Source organism: Plecotus auritus (assembly GCF_963455305.1).
Source record: "Plecotus auritus genome assembly, chromosome: 4".
Lineage (NCBI taxonomy): Eukaryota > Metazoa > Chordata > Mammalia > Chiroptera > Vespertilionidae > Plecotus > Plecotus auritus.
Window position 1 is genome coordinate 170,966,418 of NC_137775.1, and position 23,756 is coordinate 170,990,173.

General features: G+C 41.3%; 1 protein-coding gene across 1 annotated transcript; it reads left to right on the top strand.

Annotated features, from left to right (window-relative positions):
- The first annotated feature begins 525 nt into the window (after positions 1-525).
- TMEM106B (transmembrane protein 106B) lies at positions 526-23,756 on the top strand. Its single transcript, XM_080663645.1, has 8 exons — positions 526-1,118; positions 4,357-4,578; positions 7,527-7,590; positions 9,220-9,379; positions 10,938-11,078; positions 11,838-11,887; positions 20,874-20,927; positions 22,064-23,756. Exons 2-8 carry the CDS (start codon positions 4,359-4,361, stop codon positions 22,200-22,202), a joined length of 828 nt encoding a protein of 275 aa, XP_080519771.1. The 5' UTR covers positions 526-1,118; positions 4,357-4,358; the 3' UTR covers positions 22,203-23,756.

Genomic DNA, 23,756 nt, shown 5'->3' on the forward strand with positions numbered 1-23,756 from the left:
TGCCCCGCTGAACACATAAAACTTGCCTATAATTCTCTAACTTCAGCTACAGTTATGGCCTCCGAAGAAAAAAACTTCTGTGCTTTCCCCTTCCTTATTACTAGAACTCCAACTTGAACAGTCCCATTGTCTCCCACGTCACTTGTTGTCTCACCTGAGACTGCTGTTCTGATTATATTAATTCATAACAAACTATAAATACAGAAGCTACTAGTTAAGATACAAATGCTAGGAGCATATGTTACTTAAATTCATGAAATGTTAAACTTTCTGCAAGCCATGAGTCCAGTCTGTGCTGAAGAGTTATTCCCTGTATTTCATTCAGCCCTCAGAACAACTGTGTACTGTTATTATTTGCATTTTCTAAATGAGATAACCTAACCTCTGAGACGTTGCGGAAAGTAGCCCAAGTTACAGGGAGGCGTGGAGCACTGGACTCTCCCACTCCCGCTAACCAACCACCGAGAAGGGAAAAGGAGGGGCGGGGACGCCGTGTGCAAAAACAAACCAAAACGAACAAACAGTGGGTTCCCTCCTGCTTATATTTTCCTTCTACTGAACAAGAGGCTCTAAGTTAAAATAAGTGCGACTTAATTACATTAAATTAAATTAAAATAGACGCCAGGGACGACTCGCAGGGAGCGAGGACTGGAGGCCGGCGCAGCTGAGGGCCGAGGCAGCTAGTGCACGTTTTTTCCCTTTGCAAAGGGAAATGGCCTCGACGAGGGGTGGGGAAGGGTGGAGTAATACTATTATTTTTAAATTTTCTAGGGCCAGGCGGCCAATTTTTACCTTTAAGTCTTGGGAGACCAAGGTAACAAACGCAAGCGCCCACATTCACGGCAGCTGCGCTTCGGTTCGGGACGGCGGAGGAAGGGCGCAGGCGCGGGGCACGGTTCTGGCCACACACGCCTAGGAGAGCGCTCTGCGCAGGCGCGGGCGCAGGTTGCAACAGGGCTGGCATCAGCTGATTCCGTCCCCGCGTCGCTCCCACCCCCTGACTCCGCGGCGGCCCTGCTGCAGGCCAGTCGCTCCCGCCCTAGCAGCCTGACCGCGGACTCCGCGACCCTGCCCTCGGGCCTGTCCGCGCCGGAGCTGCTCGGGACCACACAGCGCTGGTGAGCGACCCCCGCTGCGCGGCCGCAGGTCCCCTTCCAGAGCGGAAGGAGGGGAGACCGCCGGGGAGCTGGGCCCGCCAGGCGACAGGGGAGGAGCTCTGGGCTGTGTTGATGGAGGTGCTGTGCCACCACCTCCTCCTACCCAGACCCAGACCCAGACCAGACTCCTGCGGAGGGGCTCAGGCTTCGGCCCCAGCCCCGGACGCACTGGGTTGATTCCACGCCCCCGCACCTTGTGAGGCCGCTGGTTTTGCTCTTTTTGAGTTGTCTTGCACGGTTGACTGGGTCTTAATTTTAACCTTTCCGGAGTAGACTGTAGGCTGGGTTTTGTTTTATTTGTGTAGCTTATGGAAGGGACTGGCTTCCTTCGTTATCGCAGGAAGTTACGATCCATTTAAATGGGATGGACTGCTCTACTTTTTTTCTCTCCCTTCATACCGAGTCTGAGTTCCATATTGGTTTTCAGTAAATTAAAAGGCTGCGATCAAACAAACAAACAAACAAAAAACACTTTGAGCACACAGAAGAGAAGGGGGCTTAGAATCTCTCTCTATACGCCAACCACCCTCCAGGAATAAAAGTGCTTAAGTTCATAAGGGTTCTGAGGAAAATTTAGTAAGAAGTGTGGGGATGCCCAGTACCTGACAAAGTGTGGTGTTTGTCCATTAGCCTTGAAACAAACACCTTTCTTTTTTAAAAAAAAAAAAATTTATTGATTTCAGAGAGGAAGGGTGGGGTGTAGAGAGAGAGAGAGAGAGAGAAATATCAGTATCAGTGATGAGAGAGAATCACTGATTAACTGCCTCCTGCACGCCCCACACTGAGATAGAGCCTGCAACCAGCACTGAACTGTGACCTCCTGGATCATAGGTTTAGCTGAGCCATGTCTGAGGCATGCAGGCAGGGCAAACTAACACACACATTTCAGAGGCAGACTCTATCAAGGCAATTGTTCGATGAGGTCCAGCCAGAGCCACTGGTTTTGCCTTTTGTGTCTTTCTCTCCTAAGACATACCTGTGCCTGGCAAGTATTGGTTTGGCTGGGATTTAATGTCATTGAAACAAAGCAAGAGAAGATAATGCATTTGTTGAAGTCATAAATTATGTTTTTGAACTTATACATATGAAAGTGGCTTTAAATTTATATTTAATTTTCCCCACATTATTTTTGACACTGTTATGCTAAAATTTTGATATTGATGTTTTGTGTGGGTAAGTTATCTTATATAATAAAGAGGTAATATGCAAATTAACCCTCATGCCCTCATAAGATGGCTGTCTATGGCCAGGCTGCCAGGGGGTTAGTGAGGGACTACCAAATGACTGAAAAAGCAGACTGTGGGGTGACCAGGCCGGCAGGGGGGTTAGTGAGGGACAACCAAATGACTGAACAAGCAGGCTGCGTGGGGTAACCAGGCCAGCAGGGGGGTTGGTGAGGGATGACCAAACGACTGAACAAGCAGGCTGCGTGAGGTGACCAGGCCAGCAAGAGGGGGGGGGCAATTAGGAGCGACCAGGCCGACAGAGGGGGGCAGTAAGAGGTGACCAGGCTGGTGGAGGGGAGGCAGTTAGGGGCGACCAGGCCGGCGGGGTGGGCGTGTAGTTGGGGGCAACCAGGCCGGCAGGAGGGGCAGTTGGAGGCGATTAGGCTGGCGGGGGGGGCAGTGAGGGGCAACTAGACCGGCAGTGGGGGCAGTAAGGGGTGACCAGGCTAGCGGGAGGCGGGGCAGTTAGGAGCGACCAAGCTGGCAGAGGAGGGTAGTTTGGAGTGACCTGGCCAGCAGCAGGGGGCAGTTAGGGGCGACCAGGCAGGCAGGCAGGTGAGTGATTAGGAGCCAGTGGTCCAGGATTGTGAGAGGGATGTCCGGGGATCGGGCCTAAACCAGCAGTCGGACATACCCGGAGGGGTCCCAGATTTGGAGAGGGTGCAGGCTGGGCTGAGGGAACCCCCCTCATGCATGAATTTCGTGCACCGGGCTTCTAGTATTCAATATTTTGGAATGTTCCTTTCATAATTTTAACTCTGCCAACTGCTGAATGAGAGGAAAACATGTAGAATTTGGTTTTTGAGTTATTTTTGTTGCAAGTGTTTAAATGTTTAAAGCAAAGAAATGTATGGATTAGAGGGACTGTAAATTTTATTTATCACAAAGGAGCATGAATATTAAAAGATTGAAAAATACTACTTTGAATTTGCTTGGTGATACCTAATTGTGATCTGCCCAAAGAAACTTTTGCCTTCCGTGCTAATTGGTTTAAAGGAAATATGTGTTTGTGTTTTATTCTAAGAAATGTGAAGCCCACATTACTTTTCAGAGAACCTAGAGAAAGTATGTTAAATTGTAATGTTGTTTGAAGGCCCATTCTCATCACAAGTCTGATATATTATTTCATAGCTAGGGGGCCCAGTGCACGAATTCATGCACCTTGAAAGGAACTGTGGACCGCCAGGCTGCGGTGGGCACAGGGGCAGGTCTTGGCCCATCCTCCGCACCCCCGCCCAGCCCCTCCACCACGGCCCCTGGCCCCCTGTCTGCCAGCAACCCCACCACCGCTCCCACATACTGATGGCGCCGGCCCCACTCGCACCTGCTGATGGCACGGAGTGATTGGGGCCGGCGCCAGCAGCAGGTGCGAGCGGGACCAGCGCCATCAGCAGGTGCAAGCAGAGGCTGCTGCCCCGATCACCCCTCAGGAGCAGGGGGAGGTGGAGAAGCCCTCAGGGGTGATCAGGGCCAGCAGCTGCCGCTCACACCCACTGATGGCACTGAGCGGCAGGCGGGACCACAGCACACTGGAACCAAGAATTTTCAGTAACCACGAGAGGCTCACCCCAATGACAGTAACCGGCACCCTGCCTTCGTCTGCCCCCCCCACTCACCTGCTCCACCATCCCGCCACGGCTGATGTCTGCCATGTTCCCCGCATGTCCCCTGGTGGTCAGCGCACATCATAGCGACCAGTTGTTCCGCCGTTTGGTCTATTTGCATATTAGGGTTTTATATATATAGATAGATATTTTGATAGATAAACACTTTTGGACTCAAGTAAGTGGCTTCATTGTTTCAGACATTACTTTGATTGAGTATAATTCTAATTCCAAAGTAGTCTGTCTGAATGTTTGAACATTCCCCTGAGGTTTTCTAAATAAATTAGATCGGTATAAATGTTTCATAAGGTTCTTGCGTATACATGTTTTGTGTGTGAAGTTTACTATAAGATTATTCTTTTTCTTTAGACATGGGAAAGTCTTTTTCTCATTTGCCTTTGCATTCAACTAAAGAAGATGCTTACGGTGGAGTCGCATCAACTGAAAACATGAGGAATGGACTGGTTAATAATGAAGTCCATAATGAAGATGGAAGAAGTGGAGATGTCTCTCAGTTTCCATATGTGGAATTTACAGGAAGAGATAGTGTCACCTGCCCCACTTGTCAAGGAACAGGAAGAATTCCTAGGGGTATGTGCATTGTTTTCCCTTTAAAGAATGATTTCAGGCATTGGCACAAGAGGAACTGCATGAAGGGGGATGGTATATGATGATGAGTCAAATAGGAAAAAAATAGCAATTTGTGGAATATCATAGAAATCAGAGGGAAATAATTCCCGTGTACTGTTTTCAGGCTATTTTAGGATCAATGGCAACAATAGAAATAGTGAAGGTACGTTTGTGCTCTTCTTGCTAGCTATCTGCTTGGTTAGAGTTGATAATGTGACTCTGGAGAAGCCCAAGGAAAGGACAGAGTGGCAGTAGGAGGTCTCGCAGAGTCTCTGGTAAATGCCTTGGGTTGGGAAGGTTTATATTTGAGTTGGCCTTTGAATGTGATGATTTTTATCTTTGCAGTGATAGTGACTGAGAATAAAAGGATTATTTTCATTGAAGGGATTAATATACCGGACTAGGGGAGGGGAAGAGTACCTGGATATGTTTTTGAAGTATGGCCAATGGGATTTTTTGGCAACTGCAAGTGCATAGTGGGAAATCAAGGATTACTCCAAAGGTATTTTTTGGCTGAGCAACTGGAAGAATGAACTAGTTATTAGGATGGAGAAAAGGCTTGAAGGTGTATGTCAGGAGAGAGCTCAGGAGCTCAGTTTTAGTTATGTATGTTTGGAGATGCATATTTGACACCTACGTGGATATGTGCAATAGGCAATTATAATGAGGGCCTGGAATTCAAGTGCAACGTGTAAGCTGGAGTCATCAGTATACAGGTGATACTTAAAGCTGAGATGGATGAGAGCATTATAGGATAGTAAGAAGGTATGAAAATTCTAGGACAAGTGAAATAGGGATACTAAACAGATAGTTAAACAGCAGTTTGCAGCCACCTAGTAAATCCTATCTTCCCTAAACAAGGACACTTAAGAGTAAACGGTTTGTAGTTCTCCCCAACCAGAGGGTAATAGCTTAAATCACCCTACTTAGGGAGACAGGTAACAGAAACCCAATTAATGCCATTTGCCAACCATACCCAAGGACAGACAGATTAAGAGAATAAATTTCATTTTGGTACATCAGCATAAAGCTAATGAATATTCTACTGATCCTCCCTTAAGGCCTCTCCTAAATGTCCAGCCTTTAAAACCCCATGAAAAGAAAGGTCCCAGCAGGCCATGCCATTCTCTTCCCCCACAGGCATGATCCTAAACTCTAAGGGACTCCATGAGACTTGCAAGCAGGGGAGCAGTGGTCTGCAGCAGTTTGTCCCAGGATAACCCCTGAACCTGTCTCCAAGGCCCCCTTTTCTCTTACTTCCCAGTGAGCCAAGGCAGCCCAGCCTAGGCTCTCTGCTTGCTTCTTCTATGCCCTTCCTTGTTCCTAAGTGTGTTTTTGCTACCTTCAATAAATCCTTGCTTGCTCTTCTGCACTTTGTCTCTTGATTGAAACCTTTCCTTTAACACGTTAAGCGCCATGTCAGTCACCGGTGACTGACACTATACTTTCCGTCCGGACCTTGTCAGTCACTGGTGCTGCCAGCATATCGGTGAAATGGGACATCTCAGGCTAAATGGAAAGGAAGACAAAACAGGCTTGGTGCTTAATGTGTTAAGAAGATAAGAACCAAGGTCTTGTAGTCTCACAGGTAACAAGAGCACCAAGTTCAGCAGTGTGGAAAAAAAGCCCTAGCACTGAACCCTTGAGCATTACATTTTGAGGTCAATTACATGAGAAAGAATTAGCAGACACTGACAGAGCAGCTAGTGTAGAAGGAGGAAATCTGTATTTGGTGTCCTAGAAGGTAAATGTAGAACATACACAAAGGAGAAAAATTGATCGACTGTGTTAAATATTACTGATAGATCAATTAATGTGAGGACTAAGAACTGACCATTGGATTTGGTGATGTAAAGACCACTAGGGACCTGTAAAGTTTTGATAGCCTGCAAAAGTATGTATACCCTGTGTAGAGTGGGATCAGGTGCATAGGAGGAGCGGTTATATAGTGGGAAGATAGTTTTTGCATTGAGTTTTACTGTGTGAAAAAGGAGTGAAGTAGTATAGCTGGAGGGGACTGTGAGGTCAGGAGAGGGATTTTTATAAGATGGAGTGAATATTTGGAGAGAATGATCCACAGAGAAAGCATTGATAATGCAGGAGCCAGGAGAATTATTAGACCTAGTGCAGAGGGCTACTCTTAGTAACAGGAGAGAAGGTAGAATGTGTGGACACAGCAGTAGATAGTTTAGGTGCATGTGGTGGTGGGAACTTGCGAAAGTTCTCTTCTGTTTGCTACATCCTGAGCTCAGAGTGAGTATGGGGAAGAAGATACTGGATGTTTCAAAAAAAGTTGAAGTTATGAAATGGTGGTCTTGGTATGTCAGGTTGAGAGTGTGAACTAAGGAAATTAGTATGATTGTTGGCATCATTAAGGGCTACTTGAGATTAGTGATCTAAAATCAGACCAGTGAGTATAGTTGGATGTTTTTCTCTCTCACATTTAAATGTGGATATAGGCACAGTAGCTAAGGGTTGGTTTTAACCAGGATTGTAGTTTAGCTAAATGAATACCAAGATGCAATATGTATATATATACACACAAAGATGCAATATGTATATATACACAAAGAGACATATATTCATAATATATATATATATATATAATATATGTATATATTTATATGTGGGTGTGTTGGGAGTAGTGTAAATGAGGGGAGAGTTATGGAGAGGTCTGGAAGGAATAATTGAAGCATTATGGAAAGCTTTAAAAGAGAATTTAACTTTGGTGCTTTAATGGTTAATACAAAGATCCAAGTTGGATAATTTCTGAAGATTTTGAGAGTTTACTAAAGGAATGTGATGAGAACCACATGGTATTTTGGTCTCTCCAAACCAGACTTTGTTGAGCAGTCACTACATTTTTAATTAACCATGTTAATAAATTTTTAAACTTCTTTAACTCTTAGGGCAAGAAAACCAGCTGGTGGCATTGATTCCATATAGTGATCAGAGATTAAGGCCAAGAAGAACGTAAGTGATTATACTCATAAAAAAATGGCAAATTGTTTTGCTGTGTGGTTTTTGTTTTGTTTTGTTTTTGCTTTTCAAATTATCTGTATTAATAAAAGGGTAATATGCTAATTAGACCAGTTCGACCGGACATCCTCCGGTAGTCCTGCCTTCCTTGCAGACAAAGCCATGGTGGCAGGGGCTGAAGCAGAGGCAGCTAGGGGTGATCAGGCCGGCAGTAGGGAGCAGTTAGGGAGCTGATCAGGCTGGCAGAGGAGGGCAGTTAGGGGTGATCAGGCCGACAGGCAGGCAAGCGATTAGGAGCCAGTGGTCCTGGATTGCGAGAGGGATCCTGGATTGGAGAGGGTGCAGGCCAGGCTGAGGGACCCTCACCCCCCGGTGCATGAATTTTGTGCACCGGGCCTTTAGTATATAATAATTACTCTAGTTAACACTATTAAAAGGGAAAAATGCTATCAGATTGTTAAGTAATGCTCTCATATGCTTTTGTGTCATCAAAAAAAAAAGATTCCTAATTGGGATAAGGTCTTGAAAGCAGCATAGTATCTGAATCTTCTCAAATCCATTTATTAAAACAGACAAACAAATTAATTGTAGGGAACACACATAGAGAAAACATGTTTATTTTTTAAAAATGGGTGTTCCCACTAGCCACAGGATAAAAATGGTTATTCAAACCTTGATGACAGCAAGGACTTAACATGTTGAGCAGCTGTGTGGGAATTGTGAATGGAAGCAAATAGAGAGTTCCTAAGAGTCCCAATGCCACTGATACCGAAAGCAAATACCTTACCTATAAGAAGAGGATCCCACTCAGAGGACTTTCAGCAAATACCTCTGAGAATAACCTGTTAAATGGGAGTGCTCCTCATGCTCCAGCGTGGAGAGAGTGCGAAAAAGGCCACAGAGATCCAGTAAGGGACCATGAAAAGATCAGAGTGAACTTGGCCATCCTAAGCCCTCAAAGACCGAGGGAAACTGGATAAAAACTCTTACAAAAAGGACAGGCACATCCTGAGAAGAACCTGCTGTGGGTAGGATCCAGTTTGTAAAGGGGAGAACAGGTTCAGCCACTAGAGAAATAATCTCAAAACTATAGAATTGGATATTCATACTGGCCATTTATTAATATCTTTTATAACAACAGGGAATGGCTATAAACTTGAGGTGAAATTGATAAGCCGTGTTGATATCTCATTGTTTTAAGAGCTTCAGAGGTGGTTATTGATGAGTAGTCACTTTAGGGAATCACAGTGGCAGAATTCACATGTGAAAAGTCTGCTTTAGGGAAATCAAGAGGAAGTCTTGAAATCTATTTATTTTTAAAGCTCCTTGTCTTGATTTTAATGTGCAGCCCAGTTTGGGAGTCACTGCAGTGATATTATATCTCTAATAAGCCTGAAATCCTAGTCTCCGATAAGGTAAATACATCTTTTAAGGAGAACATTTCAGTACTTAGTAGACTCAGACACAAGCCTACTCAATACTTTTATAATGTAAAAAGTTGATAAAATACATCTTATACAGCTAGCATAATAGGGGGAAAATTCAAGTTGAAAATACCCTCTATACGTTTCATTGTGTAATTTTTGGTGCACATATATTTAAATACTTCATTTTCTTTTTCAGAAAACTGTATGTGATGGCTTCTGTGTTTGTCTGTCTGCTGATTTCTGGATTGGCTGTGTTTTTCCTTTTCCCTCGCTCTATCGACGTGAAATACATTGGTGTCAAATCAGCATACGTCAGTTATGATGATGCAAAGCGTACAATATATTTAAATATCACAGTAAGTAAAAATTTATATTAAAAATAGTTTACTTCACTTCTTTATGATGTTAAGCAGCACCTTTGTCCTTGTTGAGAGAAGATTAAATGGGATGCTGGTCAGCTTGCTTTCTGTGTGTCTACAGTATTAACCTTCTCTGTCATTTCTGCTGAAAGTGGTGAATAATAAATACGGTCAGTTGTGTATGCAGAATCATTTGGCATTTGAAGATGCCTTAGGAGGATAAATGAATTAAACAATTACTACCAAAAATCCTATATAATAGAGAGCTAATATGCAAATGGCCATCACGCCCTCACACCATCACACCGTAATGTCTCAGACACTCAACACTGGGGAGTGAGAAATGGGGACCAGCCAGGCTGCGGCCTGGGAGAGGGACAAGCCACCTGCCCTGCGGTCCTGGGTGCCAGCAGCTGCGCCTGCGCTTGCAGCCCGGGAGAGGGACTAGCTGCCCGCCCTGCGGTCCTGGGCGCCTGCGGCTGTGACCCAGGCAGAGCCGCCTGCCCACGGTCCCCTGCGGCTGTGGGCGGCCCAGGCAAAACTGGCCTGGGTACTGGGTGCCTGAGGCCAGCCAGAGGGAGGGAAGCCCGGGTCCCAGGTGCCTGTGACCAGCCAGAGGAGGGAATCCTGGGTCCTGGGTGCAGGGCGAGGCAGAGGCAGGTAGGGGCGATCAGACCAGCAAGGGAGCAGTTATGGGCGATCAGGCCGGTAGGGGAGCAGTTAGGGGCGATCGGGCAGGCAGGCAGAAGTGGTTAGGGGCCATCAGGCAGGCAGGCAGAGGGGTTAGGAGCGATCAGTCAAGCAGGCAGGTGAGCGGTTAGGAGCCAGTGGTCCCAGATTGCGAGAGGCAGTTGGACATCCCCCGGGGGTCCTGGATTGGAGAGGGTGCAGGCCAGGCTGAGGCCCCCCCCCCTGTGAATTTTATGCACCAGGCCTCTAGTCTATGTATAATCTGTTTACTTTTTAACATTTGTTTCTGAATTTGAGACATTTGTGAATTAGAATAAAAAAAGTTGGACCTAGTGTTACTTAAGTATAGAAGTGATGCACCTTTATCTTTTTCCAACCAAACAGACTTACATCTTTTCCATTTTTTCTCCATGGTGACCTGGTAGAAATTTCTATTTGTTTATAATCTAAAATACCAATTTCTCCTAAACCAAATTTATTTAAAGTGCTGCTATATGGCCATATTTGTATTTATTAGAGTTAGAAACAACTTTATTAACATTTAGTAAACATTTAGATGAAATTTAAAAATTATTTTTATTGAATTTTTGCTAACGCCGCAAATACCTTTTCTAACATTCTCGGCCTGTACCATTTCTGGGCCTTTTTTTTTTTTTTTTACACTATTGTAGCATATTCAACACATTGTACTCATACATGAAACCAAAGAATTGGTTCATTTGATATTCTTTGACATTTTTGTTAAAACTTTTATTCTAATAATGAAGCATAGCCAAAACTGAAGTCATTTTTATTAGTTTGAATACATCTTCCTTTTGCTTATTTTCAGATAACTTACACATTTTCTGCCTCCTTTCTTTTGCAGAACACGCTAAATATAACAAACAATAACTATTATGCTGTTGAAGTTGAAAACATCACTGCACAAGTTCAGTTTTCAAAAACAGTTATTGGAAAGTCACGCTTAAACAACATAACAAACATTGGTCCACTGGATATGAGACAGGTAAGCTTCAGTCATGAAATACTTTGAAGAAGTTAAATGAATCTCAACTTTATTGTACTACTTTGAGTGAGGTGGGGGTTTCCTCAAAAACTTGACTTTGAAATGTGCTCCATCTATAATAATAAAAGCATAATATACTAATTAGACCGGACAGCCGAACGACCTTCCAGATTTCCTTCTGGATGACCTTCTGGATGAAGCTGGGGCTGCTAGAGCTGAGGCAAGCCACTGGGCTACGAAGGCTGAGCTCTTGCACGAATCTTGTGCCTCGGGCCTCTAGTGAATATCCTATATAATAAAAGGGTAATATGCAAATTGACCCTAATGGCAGAAGGACTGCTGGACCAGTCACTGTAAGGGACACTGACCACCTCTTGGTCCCTTTCCCTGGCCAGCAGGCTCCCATCGCCATATGGCCACCCTCGGCATGGGCGGGGCCCATGAGCGGGTGGGAACAGCCAACCTCTGGTTCTTTCCCCCGGCCGTTAGGCACCGATCACCCGATGGCGAACGGGGAACTGGGGGTGAGTGGTGGGGCCAGCTGCGGGCAGCTGGGCAAGATGGCCCTGATTGCAGGCCAGGCCTAGGAACTGTACCCATGCACGAATTTAGTGTGTTGGGCCTCTAGTATAAGAGTAAGTCTTAGCATCAGACTCATAAAGGGAGAGATTTCTGAACTCTTTGAAGTTATGAAATGTATCTGAAATGTTTGATTATTGATCCAATTCTCTCTGTTTATTTTTATTTTTTGCCTTTCAGATTGATTACACAGTACCTACTATCATAGCAGAGGAAATGAGTTATATGTAGTAAGTTCTGATTTTTATTTCCTCTCATTAAATTATAAAGTATGAATTAAATATGTATGTATTTTATCTTTCATAATCTTAGCAGTCACAAGACCACATTTTGGAATATTCCTTCTGGCTTCTGCTCATCTCTGTTTTCCTCTTCTCCCTTTTCAACGTACATGACATTTATGTGCAACACCTGATTTTTTTTTTTTTTTTCAGAATTAAGATCATATATACAGTGTCACTTTATGTTTACTATTTTAAAATCATATTCTCATATATTCTATTATTTGTTGATGTTTTATTATAGGAATATTAATAATGCTAATACAGTCAAGCCTCATTTCTCAAATGTCCCTCATCTAAAACAATTCTGTTCTCAACCCAGTTCACAGAAAAAAAAAAGTCTGGGTTGTTAAAGTAAACCCAAACTTTGGTTTTCAGTGTTCATGCTGATACCTCAGCATGACAAAAAAGTCTCTCTCAAGCAACTGGGAGAGAATGTTTTTGTTGCAGGCTAAATCAACCATTAGCACAATTGTAAAACATAAAGAGGTCCTCAAGAGTGCTAATGGCCCTAGCTGATTTGGCTCAGTGGATAGAACTTCGGCCTGTGGACTGAAGAGTCCCTGATTCCATTCCAGTCAAGAGCACCTGCCTGGGAGGTGGGCTTGATCTCCAGTAGGGGGCATGAAAATCAATCTCTCTAAAAATCAATAAAAACATTGGGAAAAGGTCAGAGTGGGCAGGAAAGGTCAATGGGGGGAAAAGGAGACATATATAATACTTTCAACAACAAAGAATTTAAATTAAAAAGATTAAAAAATAATAATAAAATATATAACGACATTTATATTTTAGGACAAGAAGGTAAAGAAGTTTTTAAAAATATTGGGGCTGGGGGTGGCGGGGGAAAGAGTGCTAGTGTTGCTGAGGGTGTGAAAGAAACAATGATTACAGGCAATTGAAGAGGTAGAAAAACTGCTGTTGATTTGGATAAATAAAAAGCCATTAGCCAGTGACAGCATTTCAGAGACAGTGATATATGAACAAGCAAAGACACTGCATGCTGACCTGAAAGATACCCCTGGAACAAGTGCTGAAAGTGATTCCTTTAAGACTAGTAAGGGGTGGTTTGATAAATTTAAGAAGTAAAGTGTTTTGTTTTTTTTAGATTAAACAGTACATTAGACATGTACTCTATGTAAGAAAGGTTAAAACAGGGAATCATTTGGGGGTCTGGAATGGATTCATTCAATTTATATTATTTCTAATGGGAAAAATGATTTGGGTTTTCAAACAAATCGCTTGTGGAACAAATTAAGTTTAAACCAATGTTCCACTGTAATGTGTAATACTCTGTTATTTTGATGTTCTAAAGCTTATAAATTGTTTCTAAATGATTATTTACTCTTGTTAAGTAAAACAGTGATAAATTTTAATCATCTATCAGCCTAATATAAAATTTCTGAACAACAAACGGATTAGTGAAATTTCGAAAGGTGAAAAGTAAAAGTAGGAGGAGAGACAAAATGCCAGCAGTATAGGCAGACATGTCCCAAGCCTTGTCACAGAGCAGATAGAGGAAGAAACTAAATCGAATAACATCCACCCAGAATTGGCAAAGTGGACACAGTTAGTGAGTCAGTCCACAGCAGGAAAGGGCAGAGGATGCCTGGAGAACGGTAGAATCAAGAGAGAGGTGGAGACCTCCAAGCCCGGAGGGTCAGAAGGAAGCCACACAGCACCAAGGCCACATCCCTTGGGACAAGTGTAACATCTTTCTTACTATCTACTCATCCGCTTTCTACTTCTTCTGTATTGAACTGAGGTCCTCCCCATATTGATCCAATTCCTTAACCTTACTTCCTGTATATAAGCCCGGCCTCTACAGATTCTGCCCCCACCCTCTTTTCTGGGTGTTTGGTGTTCGCATTTTTTGGTTTATCTGTTTGTTCAGTGGTGTTTTCTCCCCATATATATATTATTCCTTTTTCTTCCTTCTTCTTTTTCTTTTTTCTCTAACCATTTTTTCTCTCCTCAATATCATTGTGCTCTCTTTTCTCCTCCCCCATTCTCTTTCCTCTGGTGGTCACTTATATTGGTGTTAGCAGTGTCGTGAGTACATTCGTGTTTTGTTCCCTCTGGGTCGTGTCTTGTCAAGTTGCATTTTCTCCTGTTCGGTCAGTGTGGTAGAGAGTGAGCCACATAACCAGACACCCAGAGAGGAGACTCCATCCACGAACGGGTCATTACCATCCAGACCCAATTACAGAGGCAGGAAGATGGTGGCAGTGAGGGAAAGCGTGTGAGTGAGTGAGAGAACGAAAGGGGAGTGTGTGGATGTGTGGTATGTGTGTTTATGAATGTGTACGTGAGTGAGGGACAGTTGGATCCCACAGGACCTTCGGGGGCAGGTAGACGGGGCTCACCTAGCTGGGCAGCCTCTGCTGCCGTTGCAAACAGTCCTGGGGCAGCTGGCTCTCCTGCAGAGGCCATACCTGCTTGAAGGGGAGAGCTGCTGTGACTGGAAGCCCAGCTTCACCTCCACCCAGGGTGCCCTCAGACACCACCTAGGACTCTACAGCCACCCCTGGCCAGGGACCTGCTGCGTCAGCTGCAGTCCCACGGTCACCAAGACTCCAGTCACTCTGGCCACGGGCTCCTGTGAGTTCCAAGTTGCGCTCCCCTCTGGCCAGCCCAACACTTTGGCCTAGGGCACCACGACTACACGAGTAGCAGCCATGCAAGCAGGAGCAGCAGCTGCGCGAGCAGCAGCTGCGCAAGCAGCCTGCCTTTGTCCGAAGAGCAGCAGCCTCATGAGCAGCCCTCCCCCGTCCAAGGAGCAGCAGTCCGCCCCTGTCCAAAGAGCAGCAGCCTCGCGAGCAGCCTGTCCCCGTCCGAGGAGCAGCAGCCTTGTGAGCTTCCCACTCCCATACAAGGAGCAGCAGCTATGTGAGCAGCCCGACCCCGCCAGCCAGAGGAGCCGCCTCTGCTGTGAGCAGCCATGCAAGCAGCGCCCACCAGAGGAGCCATCGCTAACTGAGGAGTAGCTGCTGCCATGACTGCCCGAGGAGAAGGCGCCGCCCAAAGAGCTGCTGCCACCCAAGGAGCAGCCCCCGCATGACTCGACACCTAGATCCTTCGGTGAGAGAAAAAATGGGGAAACAAAGAAACCCCCAAAGGAAAGAAAAGGAGGAGTTGCCAGAAAAGGAGCTAAGTGAAATCGAGGCATGAAATATGTCAGAAAAAGAATTCAGAATAAGGGTCATACAGTTCATAAACCAGATGGATGAAAAAAGTCAACAACTTATGTAAGAATCAAGAGGCAATAAAGAGTAATATAGCTGCAATAAAAAAAACTCTATGGAAAGTTTGAACAGTAGACTAGGAGAAGCGGAGGACCAAATTAGCGAATTAGAAGACAGGGAAGCAAAACACACCCAAACTGAACTGCAATTGGAGAAAAAAATTAAAAGACAGGAGGAGAGCCTAAGGAAAACTTTGTGATAAAATGAAATGAAGCAACATACGAATAATAGGAGTGCCAAATGACAGGAAGAGGAATAAGGATTAGAAAACCTATTTGAAGAAATAATGCCAGAAAACTTCCCTGATTTGGGGAAGAAAAAAGTCACAGAAGCACAGAGTCCCAAGCAAGATGAACCTAAAAAGACCGACACCAAGACACATCATAATTACAATGGCAAATGTTCAGGACAAAGAATCTTAAAAGGCTGCAAGAGAGAAACAGAAAGTTAATGTACAAGGGATCTCCCATTAGATTATCAAATGATTTCTCAACAGAAACACATCAGGTCAGAAAGGAATGGAAGGAAGTTTACAAAGTGATGCAGAGCAAGAGACTGAACCCAAGAATACTCTATCCAGCAAGGCTATCATTCAAAATTGAAGGGGAAATCAGGAGCTTCACAGACAAAAAAAGGCTAAGGGAGTTTATCACCACCAAGCCAGCAATGCAAGAAATGCTAAAGGGATTGGTGTAAAAAGAAGAAATAAAAAAGGAAGAAGGAACATAGGCACAAAAAATAAAAACGTCTACAAACAAGTACCTATCAATAATAACTTTAAACTTAACAGACTAAATGCTCCAATCAAAAGACACTGAGTGGCTGAATGGATCAGAAAACATGACCCATATATATAATGTCCATAAGAGACCAACCTCAAAACAAGGGACTCACACAGATTGAAAGTGAAGAGATGGAAAAATACCTTCCAGGTAAATGGAAATGAAAAAAAAAAAAAAAAAGCTGGAGTAGCAATACTTACATCTGACAAAATAGACCTCAAAGTGAAGACCATAGCAAGAGATAAAGAAGGCCACTACATAATACTAAAGGGAGCAATTCAACAAGAAGCTATAACTCTGATAAACATATATGCACTCATTGCAGGAACACCAAATACATAAACTCTTGGAAGATGTCAAGGGAGAAATCAACAACAAGACAATCATAGTAGGGGACTTGAATACCCCACTGACATCACTGGATAAATCCTCTAGACCAGTGGTTCCCAACCTTTCTAATGCTGTGACCCTTTAATACAGTTCCTCATGTTGTGGTGACCCCCGACCATAAAATTATTTTCGTTGCTACTTCATAACTGTAATTTTGCTACTGTTAATGAATCGTAATGTAAATATCTGTGTTTTCCAATGGTCTTAGGCTCTACAGCAGTGGTTCTCAACTGCAACCCACAGGTTGAGAACCACTAGCAGGGTCACCTAAGACCATCGGAAAACACAGATATTTACATTATGATTCATAACAGTAGCAAAATTACAGTTATGAAATAGCAACGAAAATAATTGTGACATGAGGAACTGTATTAAAGGATCACGGCATTAGAAAGGTTGAACACCACTGCTCTAGACAAAAAATCAGCAAAGAAACAGCAATCCTAAATGATTCACTAGATCACATGGACTTAATTGACATCTTCAGAACATTTCACCCCAAAGCCACAGAATATACATTCTCAAGTGCACATGGGACATTTTTAAAGATAGACCACATATTGGGGCACAGGCAAAGTCTCTCCAAATTCAAGAAGATAGAAATCATATCAAGCATCTTCTCAGACTGCTATGGCATAATATTAGAAATAAACTACAATAAAGACAATCAAAAAAATTCAAACACTTGGAAGCTGAATAGCATGCTATTAAGCAATGATTGGGTTACCAAAGAGATCAAAGAAGAAATTAAAAACATGCTGGAAATGAATGACAATGAAAATACAACAATCCAAAATCTATGGGACACAGTGAAAACAGTCCTGAGAGGGAAGTTTATAGCTCTACGGGCCTACCTCAAAAAGCAAGAAAAAAAATGGTAATAAATTACCTAACTCTAACTCTACAACTTAAAGAATTAGAAAGAGAGCAACAAGAAAAGCCCAGAGTGAGCAGAAGGAAGGAGATAATAAAGATCAGAGCAGAAATAAGTGACGTAGAGACCAAAAAAAATAAAATAAAATAAAACACAACAATACAAAAGATCAAGAAAACCAAGAGCTGGTTCTTTGAAAGGATAAACAGGATTGATGAACCTCTAGCCAGGCTCACCAAGAAGCAAAGAAAGAGGACCCAAATAAACAAAGTCTGAAATGAAAGAGGTGAAATAACAGACCCCACCGAAATACAAAGGATTGTTAAAAAAAAATACTGTGAACAACTCTATTCCAACAAACTAGACAACCTGGAGGAAATGGACATATTCTTAGAAAAATACAACCTTCCAAAACTCGATCAAGAAGAATCTAAAAATCTCAATAGGCTAATAACTGTGGAAGAAATTGAGGCAGTCATCAAAAAGCTTCCAGCAAACAAAAGCTCAGGGCCAGACGGCTTCACAGGGGAGTTTTACCAAACATTCAAAGAAGAACTAAAACCTATCCTCCTCAGACTTTCAAAAAATTCAAGAGGAAGGAACACTTGCAAGCTCATTCTATGAAGCCAGCATTACCCTAATACCAAAACCAGATAAAGACAACACAAAGAGAGAGAATTACAGGCCAATATCCCTCATGAACATAGATGCCAAAATCCTCAATAAAATTCTAGCAAATCGGATCAAGCCTTACATCAGAAAGATCATACACCATGACCAAGTAAGAATTGTCCCGGGGATGCAAGGATAGTACAATATCTGCAAATCAATAAACATGATACATCACATAAACAAATTAAAAGATAAAAATCATATAGTCATATCAGTTGACGCAGAAAAATCATTTGACAAAATCCAACACCCTTTCTTGATAAAAATCCTCAGCGAAGTGGGAATAGAGGGATCATACCTCAACATAATAAAAGCCTTATATGACAAACCTACAGCCAACATCATACTCAATGGGCAAAAACTAAAACCATTTCATCTAAGAACAGGAACAAGACAGGGATGCCCACTTTCACCACTCCTTTTCCACATAGTACTGTAAGTGCTAGCCACAGCAATTAGACAAGAAGAAGAAATAAAGAGTATCTCACTTGAAAAAGAAGAAGTAAAACTGTCGTTATTTGCAGATGACATGATACTGTACATAGAAAATCCTAAAGATGCCATCAAAAATTATTAGATTTAATAAATCAATTTGGCAATGTAGCAGGATAAAAAATTAATGCCCAGAAATCTATAGCATTTTTATACACCAATAGTGAACTTAGAGAAAGAGAGATTTTAAAAAATCCCATTTTTCCATTGTACCAAAAAAATTAAGATACCTAGGGATAAACTTAACTAAGGAGGTAAAAGACCTGTACTCGGAAAACTACAGGACACTGAAAAAAGACATAGAGGAAAACATAAACGGATGAACAGACCGTGTTCATGGATTGGTAGAATCAACATCATCAAAATGTCCATACTACCCAAAGCAGTCTATAGATTCAATGCAATCCCCATTAAAATACCAATGGCATATTTCACAGACCTAGAATGAACTCCCCAAAAATTCATCTGGAATAAAAAATGACCCCAAATAGCCACAGCAATCCTGAGAAAGAAGAACAAAATAGGAGGGATATCAATACCAGATATTAAGCTGTATTACAAAGTCACTATTCTCAAAACTGCTTGGTACTGGCACAAGAACAGACATATAGACCAATAGAATAGAATAGAATAGAATAGAATAGAATAGAATAGAATAGAATAGAATAGAGAACCCAGAAATCGACCCAAACCACTATGCTCAATTAATATTTGACAAAGGAGGCAAGACCACACAATGGAGTCAAGACCAGTCTCTTCAATAAATAGTGCTCAGAAAGTTGGACAGATACATGCAAAAAAAAATGAAACTAGACCACCAACTTACACCATACACAAAAATAAACTCAAAATAGATAAAGGACTTAAAGACGGGAAAACATAAAAATATTAGAGGAATCTATAGGCAGCAAAATCTCTGACATATGCCGAAGTAACATCTTCACCAATATAGCGCCATGGCAATGGAAACTAAAGAGAAAATAAACAACAAGAAAGCCCACTGCATGGGAGAACATATTTGCCAATGTTATCTCCAATAAAGGTTTAATCTCCAACATTTACAGGGAACTCATACAACTTAACAAAAGGAAGATAAACAACCCAATCAAAAAATGGCAACGGACCTAAATAGATACTTATCTAAAGAGGACATACAGAAGGCCAAGAGACATTTGAAAACATGCTCAAATTCACTAATCATCCAAGAGATGCAAATCAAAACGACAATGAGGTGCCATCTCACACCTGTTAGAATGACTACCGTATCATCAACAAATGACAAGTGCTGGCGAGGATGCGGAGAAAAAGGAACCCTATGGTGGGAATGCAGACTGGTGCAGCCACTGGAGAACAGTATGGAGTTTCCTCAAAAAACTAAAAATGGAACTCCCATTTGACCCAGTGATCCCACTTCTAGGAATATATCCCAAGAAACCAGAAACACCAATCAGAAAGGATATATGCACCCTATGTTCATAGCAGCACAATTTACAATAGCTAAGATTTGGAAACAGCCTAAGTGCCCATCAGCAGATGAGTGGATTAGAAAACTATGGTACATCTACACAATGGAATACTGCACTGCTGTAAAAAGGAAGGAACTCCTACCATTTGCAACAGCATGGATAGACCTGGAGAGCATTACACTAAGCAAAGTAAGTCAGTTGGAGAAAGATAGATATCACATGATCTCACTCATTTGTGGAATATAATGAACAACATAAACTGATGAACAGAAACAGATTCAGAGACAGAGAAGAATCAATCAGACTGTCAAACCTCAGAGGGAAGGTATGGGAGGGTAGGGGTAAGGGAGAGAGATCAACCCAAGGACTTGTATGCATGCCTATAAGCATAACCAATGGACACAGACACCAAGGGGGTAAGGGCATGAGCAGGGGGGTGGGGGTGCAATGGGGGGATAAGGACACATATGTAATACCTTAATCCAGTAGTTATCAACCTTTCTAATGCCGTGACCCTTTAATACAGTTCCTCATGTTGTGGTGACCCCCAACCATAAAATTATTTTCATTGCTACTTCATAACTGTTATGAATTGTAATGTAAATATCTGTGTTTTCTGATGGTATTAGGCGACCCTGCTAGCGGTTCTCAGAATGTAAATATCGGAAAACACAGATATTTACATTACGATTCATAACAGTAGCAAAATTACAGTTTTGAAGTAGCAATGAGAACCACTGCCTTAATCAATAAAAAAATAAATTAATTTTTTAAAAAGTAAAAGTAAATTGCCCTGGCCCATGTGGTTCAGTTGGTTGAGCGTTGTCCATGCACTGAAAGGTCACCTGTTAATGAAAATATTAATCATTATGTGAGATAGAGGAAATGATCAACCAATACTGCTTACTTATATCTTAATAGTATCACTTAGCTTTAGCATAGGAAGAATTGTAATTAAACTTTTACATTTTATGTCATAGGTATCATGTGTTCACATTGTTTTCTCTTTAACAGTGACTTCTGTACGCTGCCATCCATCAAAGTGCATAACATAGTTCTCATGATGCAGTGAGTATGAATTTTTTGAAAAAGACATTTCTTTTTTTAAATTTCAGATTCATAACATTGGCTTTGAGCAGCAATTTTCAACTGATGTGCTCTGAGAATTTTTAAAGCATGTAATACCTGACTAGTCAGGGACACTGACCTCTTTTCCCTTATCTTGTCAAATACAAAAAAAAATGACAACAACCAACACAATATAGCCTTCTAGTGTGAATGCCCTGTCACAAACCATAAGTATATAGGTCACATAATAGAGTTGCATCTTATTGGTCATGTTGCATAATAAGTTTGCATCTGACATACTTTGAAGCAAAAAGGGTAGGTAATCACTATTATTTTATTTTTTGTAAATCAAAATTATACCCTTTTTTTGATCAGCAAATAAGTTTTTTGTGTGCTGCAGAATTTTAGTAATTAGATTATGTGTACCATGAGCTGAAAAGGTTGAAAATCACTGACTTGGAGCATACACAGCATTTTTACAATGCCATCTCAATTGGGTTTTATGTCTTACAAGAGTGCTCTGATGTCAAATAACTATTATCCCATGTTACAAATGAGGAGATGGGAGCTCAAGAAGTATTAGTACAGGATCACATGCTGCTGAATAGTGAACCGAGACCTTGCAAGTCCTCAGGAAAATGTCAGGGGTTGGGACAGAGGGGAGGACTGAACTTAGCATCCAATTCCTTGCTCCCTTTGGTAAATGATCATTAGCATTAGTGAGGAGAAATAACGTTACTGGTTTGTATATTGGGTGTTACCCTAAGCTTTTAAAACATTGTAGATTATAAGTTTGGAATTTGGGCCATGAGCCTAACATTTGATGAACCCTTTTTCTATAACTGTATGATTTTTAATAGTATGATGAACTTATGTTATATTTTTAACTAAAGATGGGTGTTTTGAAAAAAATTACATTTGTATATAATTATTTGGATAGGGCTTGCTCAGCCAGCATTCCTGTTGTCTGTTGGGAAAATATTTCCTAAGAGACCCATGTCCAGAATATGAAGCTATCATCATCAATCAAATAATCTCTCTCTGAAGAGAATTTTAATGTATAAAAGTATTCTCAATTGAGAAAACTTTTATATATATAACTATTCAATGTTTCTCCACATTTATTTTATTTTTAGAGTCACTGTGACAACAACATACTTTGGACACTCTGAACAGATATCCCAGGAGAGGTACCAGTACGTCGACTGTGGAAGGAACACGACTTATCAGCTGGGGCAGTCTGAGTACCTGAATGTCCTTCAGCCACAACAGTGAAAGCTGGACAAGATGCAGCTAGAGAAGAAGAAACAGTATTGATTTTTTTTTTTAATCCTTACCTGAGGATATTTTTCTATTGATTTTTAGAGAGATTCTGAGAGGGAGAGACACAGAGAAACATTGATGTTTAGAGAGACATGGGGTCGGGGATTGAGCCTGCAACTGAGGTATGTGCCCTTGACTGACACTCCGTCTACTGAGCCAAACTGGCTAGGGCCCTATTGATGTTTTTTAAACTCTGAAGGATGAGGGACTTACTTTCTGATAGGGGATCTTACATTGAACAACCTAAATTTTATACTACTCTATATTTACAGTACTCTATATAGCTAAAAGTATGTGAACTTGCAAGTCTCTGCAGCTCTCTACTCCCAAGTACATGATACTGGTACCAGGATCTTTACTTAAATCTAAGGTTACTGATTGGTTTCCTTCTCCCCCCACCCCTTAACCCCCACTTCCCAAAGGTGGAAACTGAGACTTTCCCTATAGGAAAATAAATATTTAAGGTTCACAGCTCCAATCACTACTGAAAACATAAGTTTGGTAATGAATATAATTCAAAAAAATTTATTTCGGAAAGTTTTTGTAGACTTATTACTGATAGCTTATTCATTATGAAAGACTTTTAAGGACTAATCTTTTTTCCTATTTTATAATTCCCATTGCTACAAGGAAGTATTTCATCTATATGGTATAGTCTTTTATCTTTTCACTAAACATTTTTAGTTTTTCATTTGTTGAAATTCTACTCATTTGCATTTTTTGTCCATCTTATTTCAAGCCAGTGCTTGAATAATACTTATAAATAAACCAAAATAATTTTTGCAAAATTCTATACCTAAAATTTTTAAAGTCTCTAAATGTTTCACTTTTCATTTTAGTTACAGTTTTGTGAAATTTTGGTATAATCTTTAAACATAATTAATGTATAATATTGTAAATAAACTGCATGGCTTTTATACAGCTTTAATGTCAAGTGATACAGATTCAAAAGAAAGTAAGATATCCATAAAAATAAAATAGGAAATGAAATTCAGAAACCTATAGAATGTTAATATATTTCCATTTACATATTAGATCAGGCATAAAGTAAATTTTAAATAAAATATTTTGATGCTCCATTTCTTTTTTAATATTGCTTTTCATACTAAAAATTGTGAAGACACTTTTCATAACTACTAGGTACCCAAATTATCAATTTTATGAATGCTTTGAGGTAGAAATTCCTGTGGTTGAAATTATCCAAGAAATCCTGTCAATGAATGAAAGTGGCTATATCAAAATAAAATCTATATTATGCTTTTAAATATTTAATCACTTTGCACATCACGTGGATATCATGCCTCTAGCAGTTACATTTTTAACGTTTTCTACTTTTGGTTTGAATTTTCTTTAAAATTGTTTTCAAGTGTAAATTATTGACTTATTCACTTTGTTGTTTTATACTTCCAATACCACTTACCAACTGGGCTTTTTGCCTTTTTACTTACTAAGGTCTAAGTACCTTTTAAATACATACCACTGAGTGTAGGGCTGACTATGCTATTC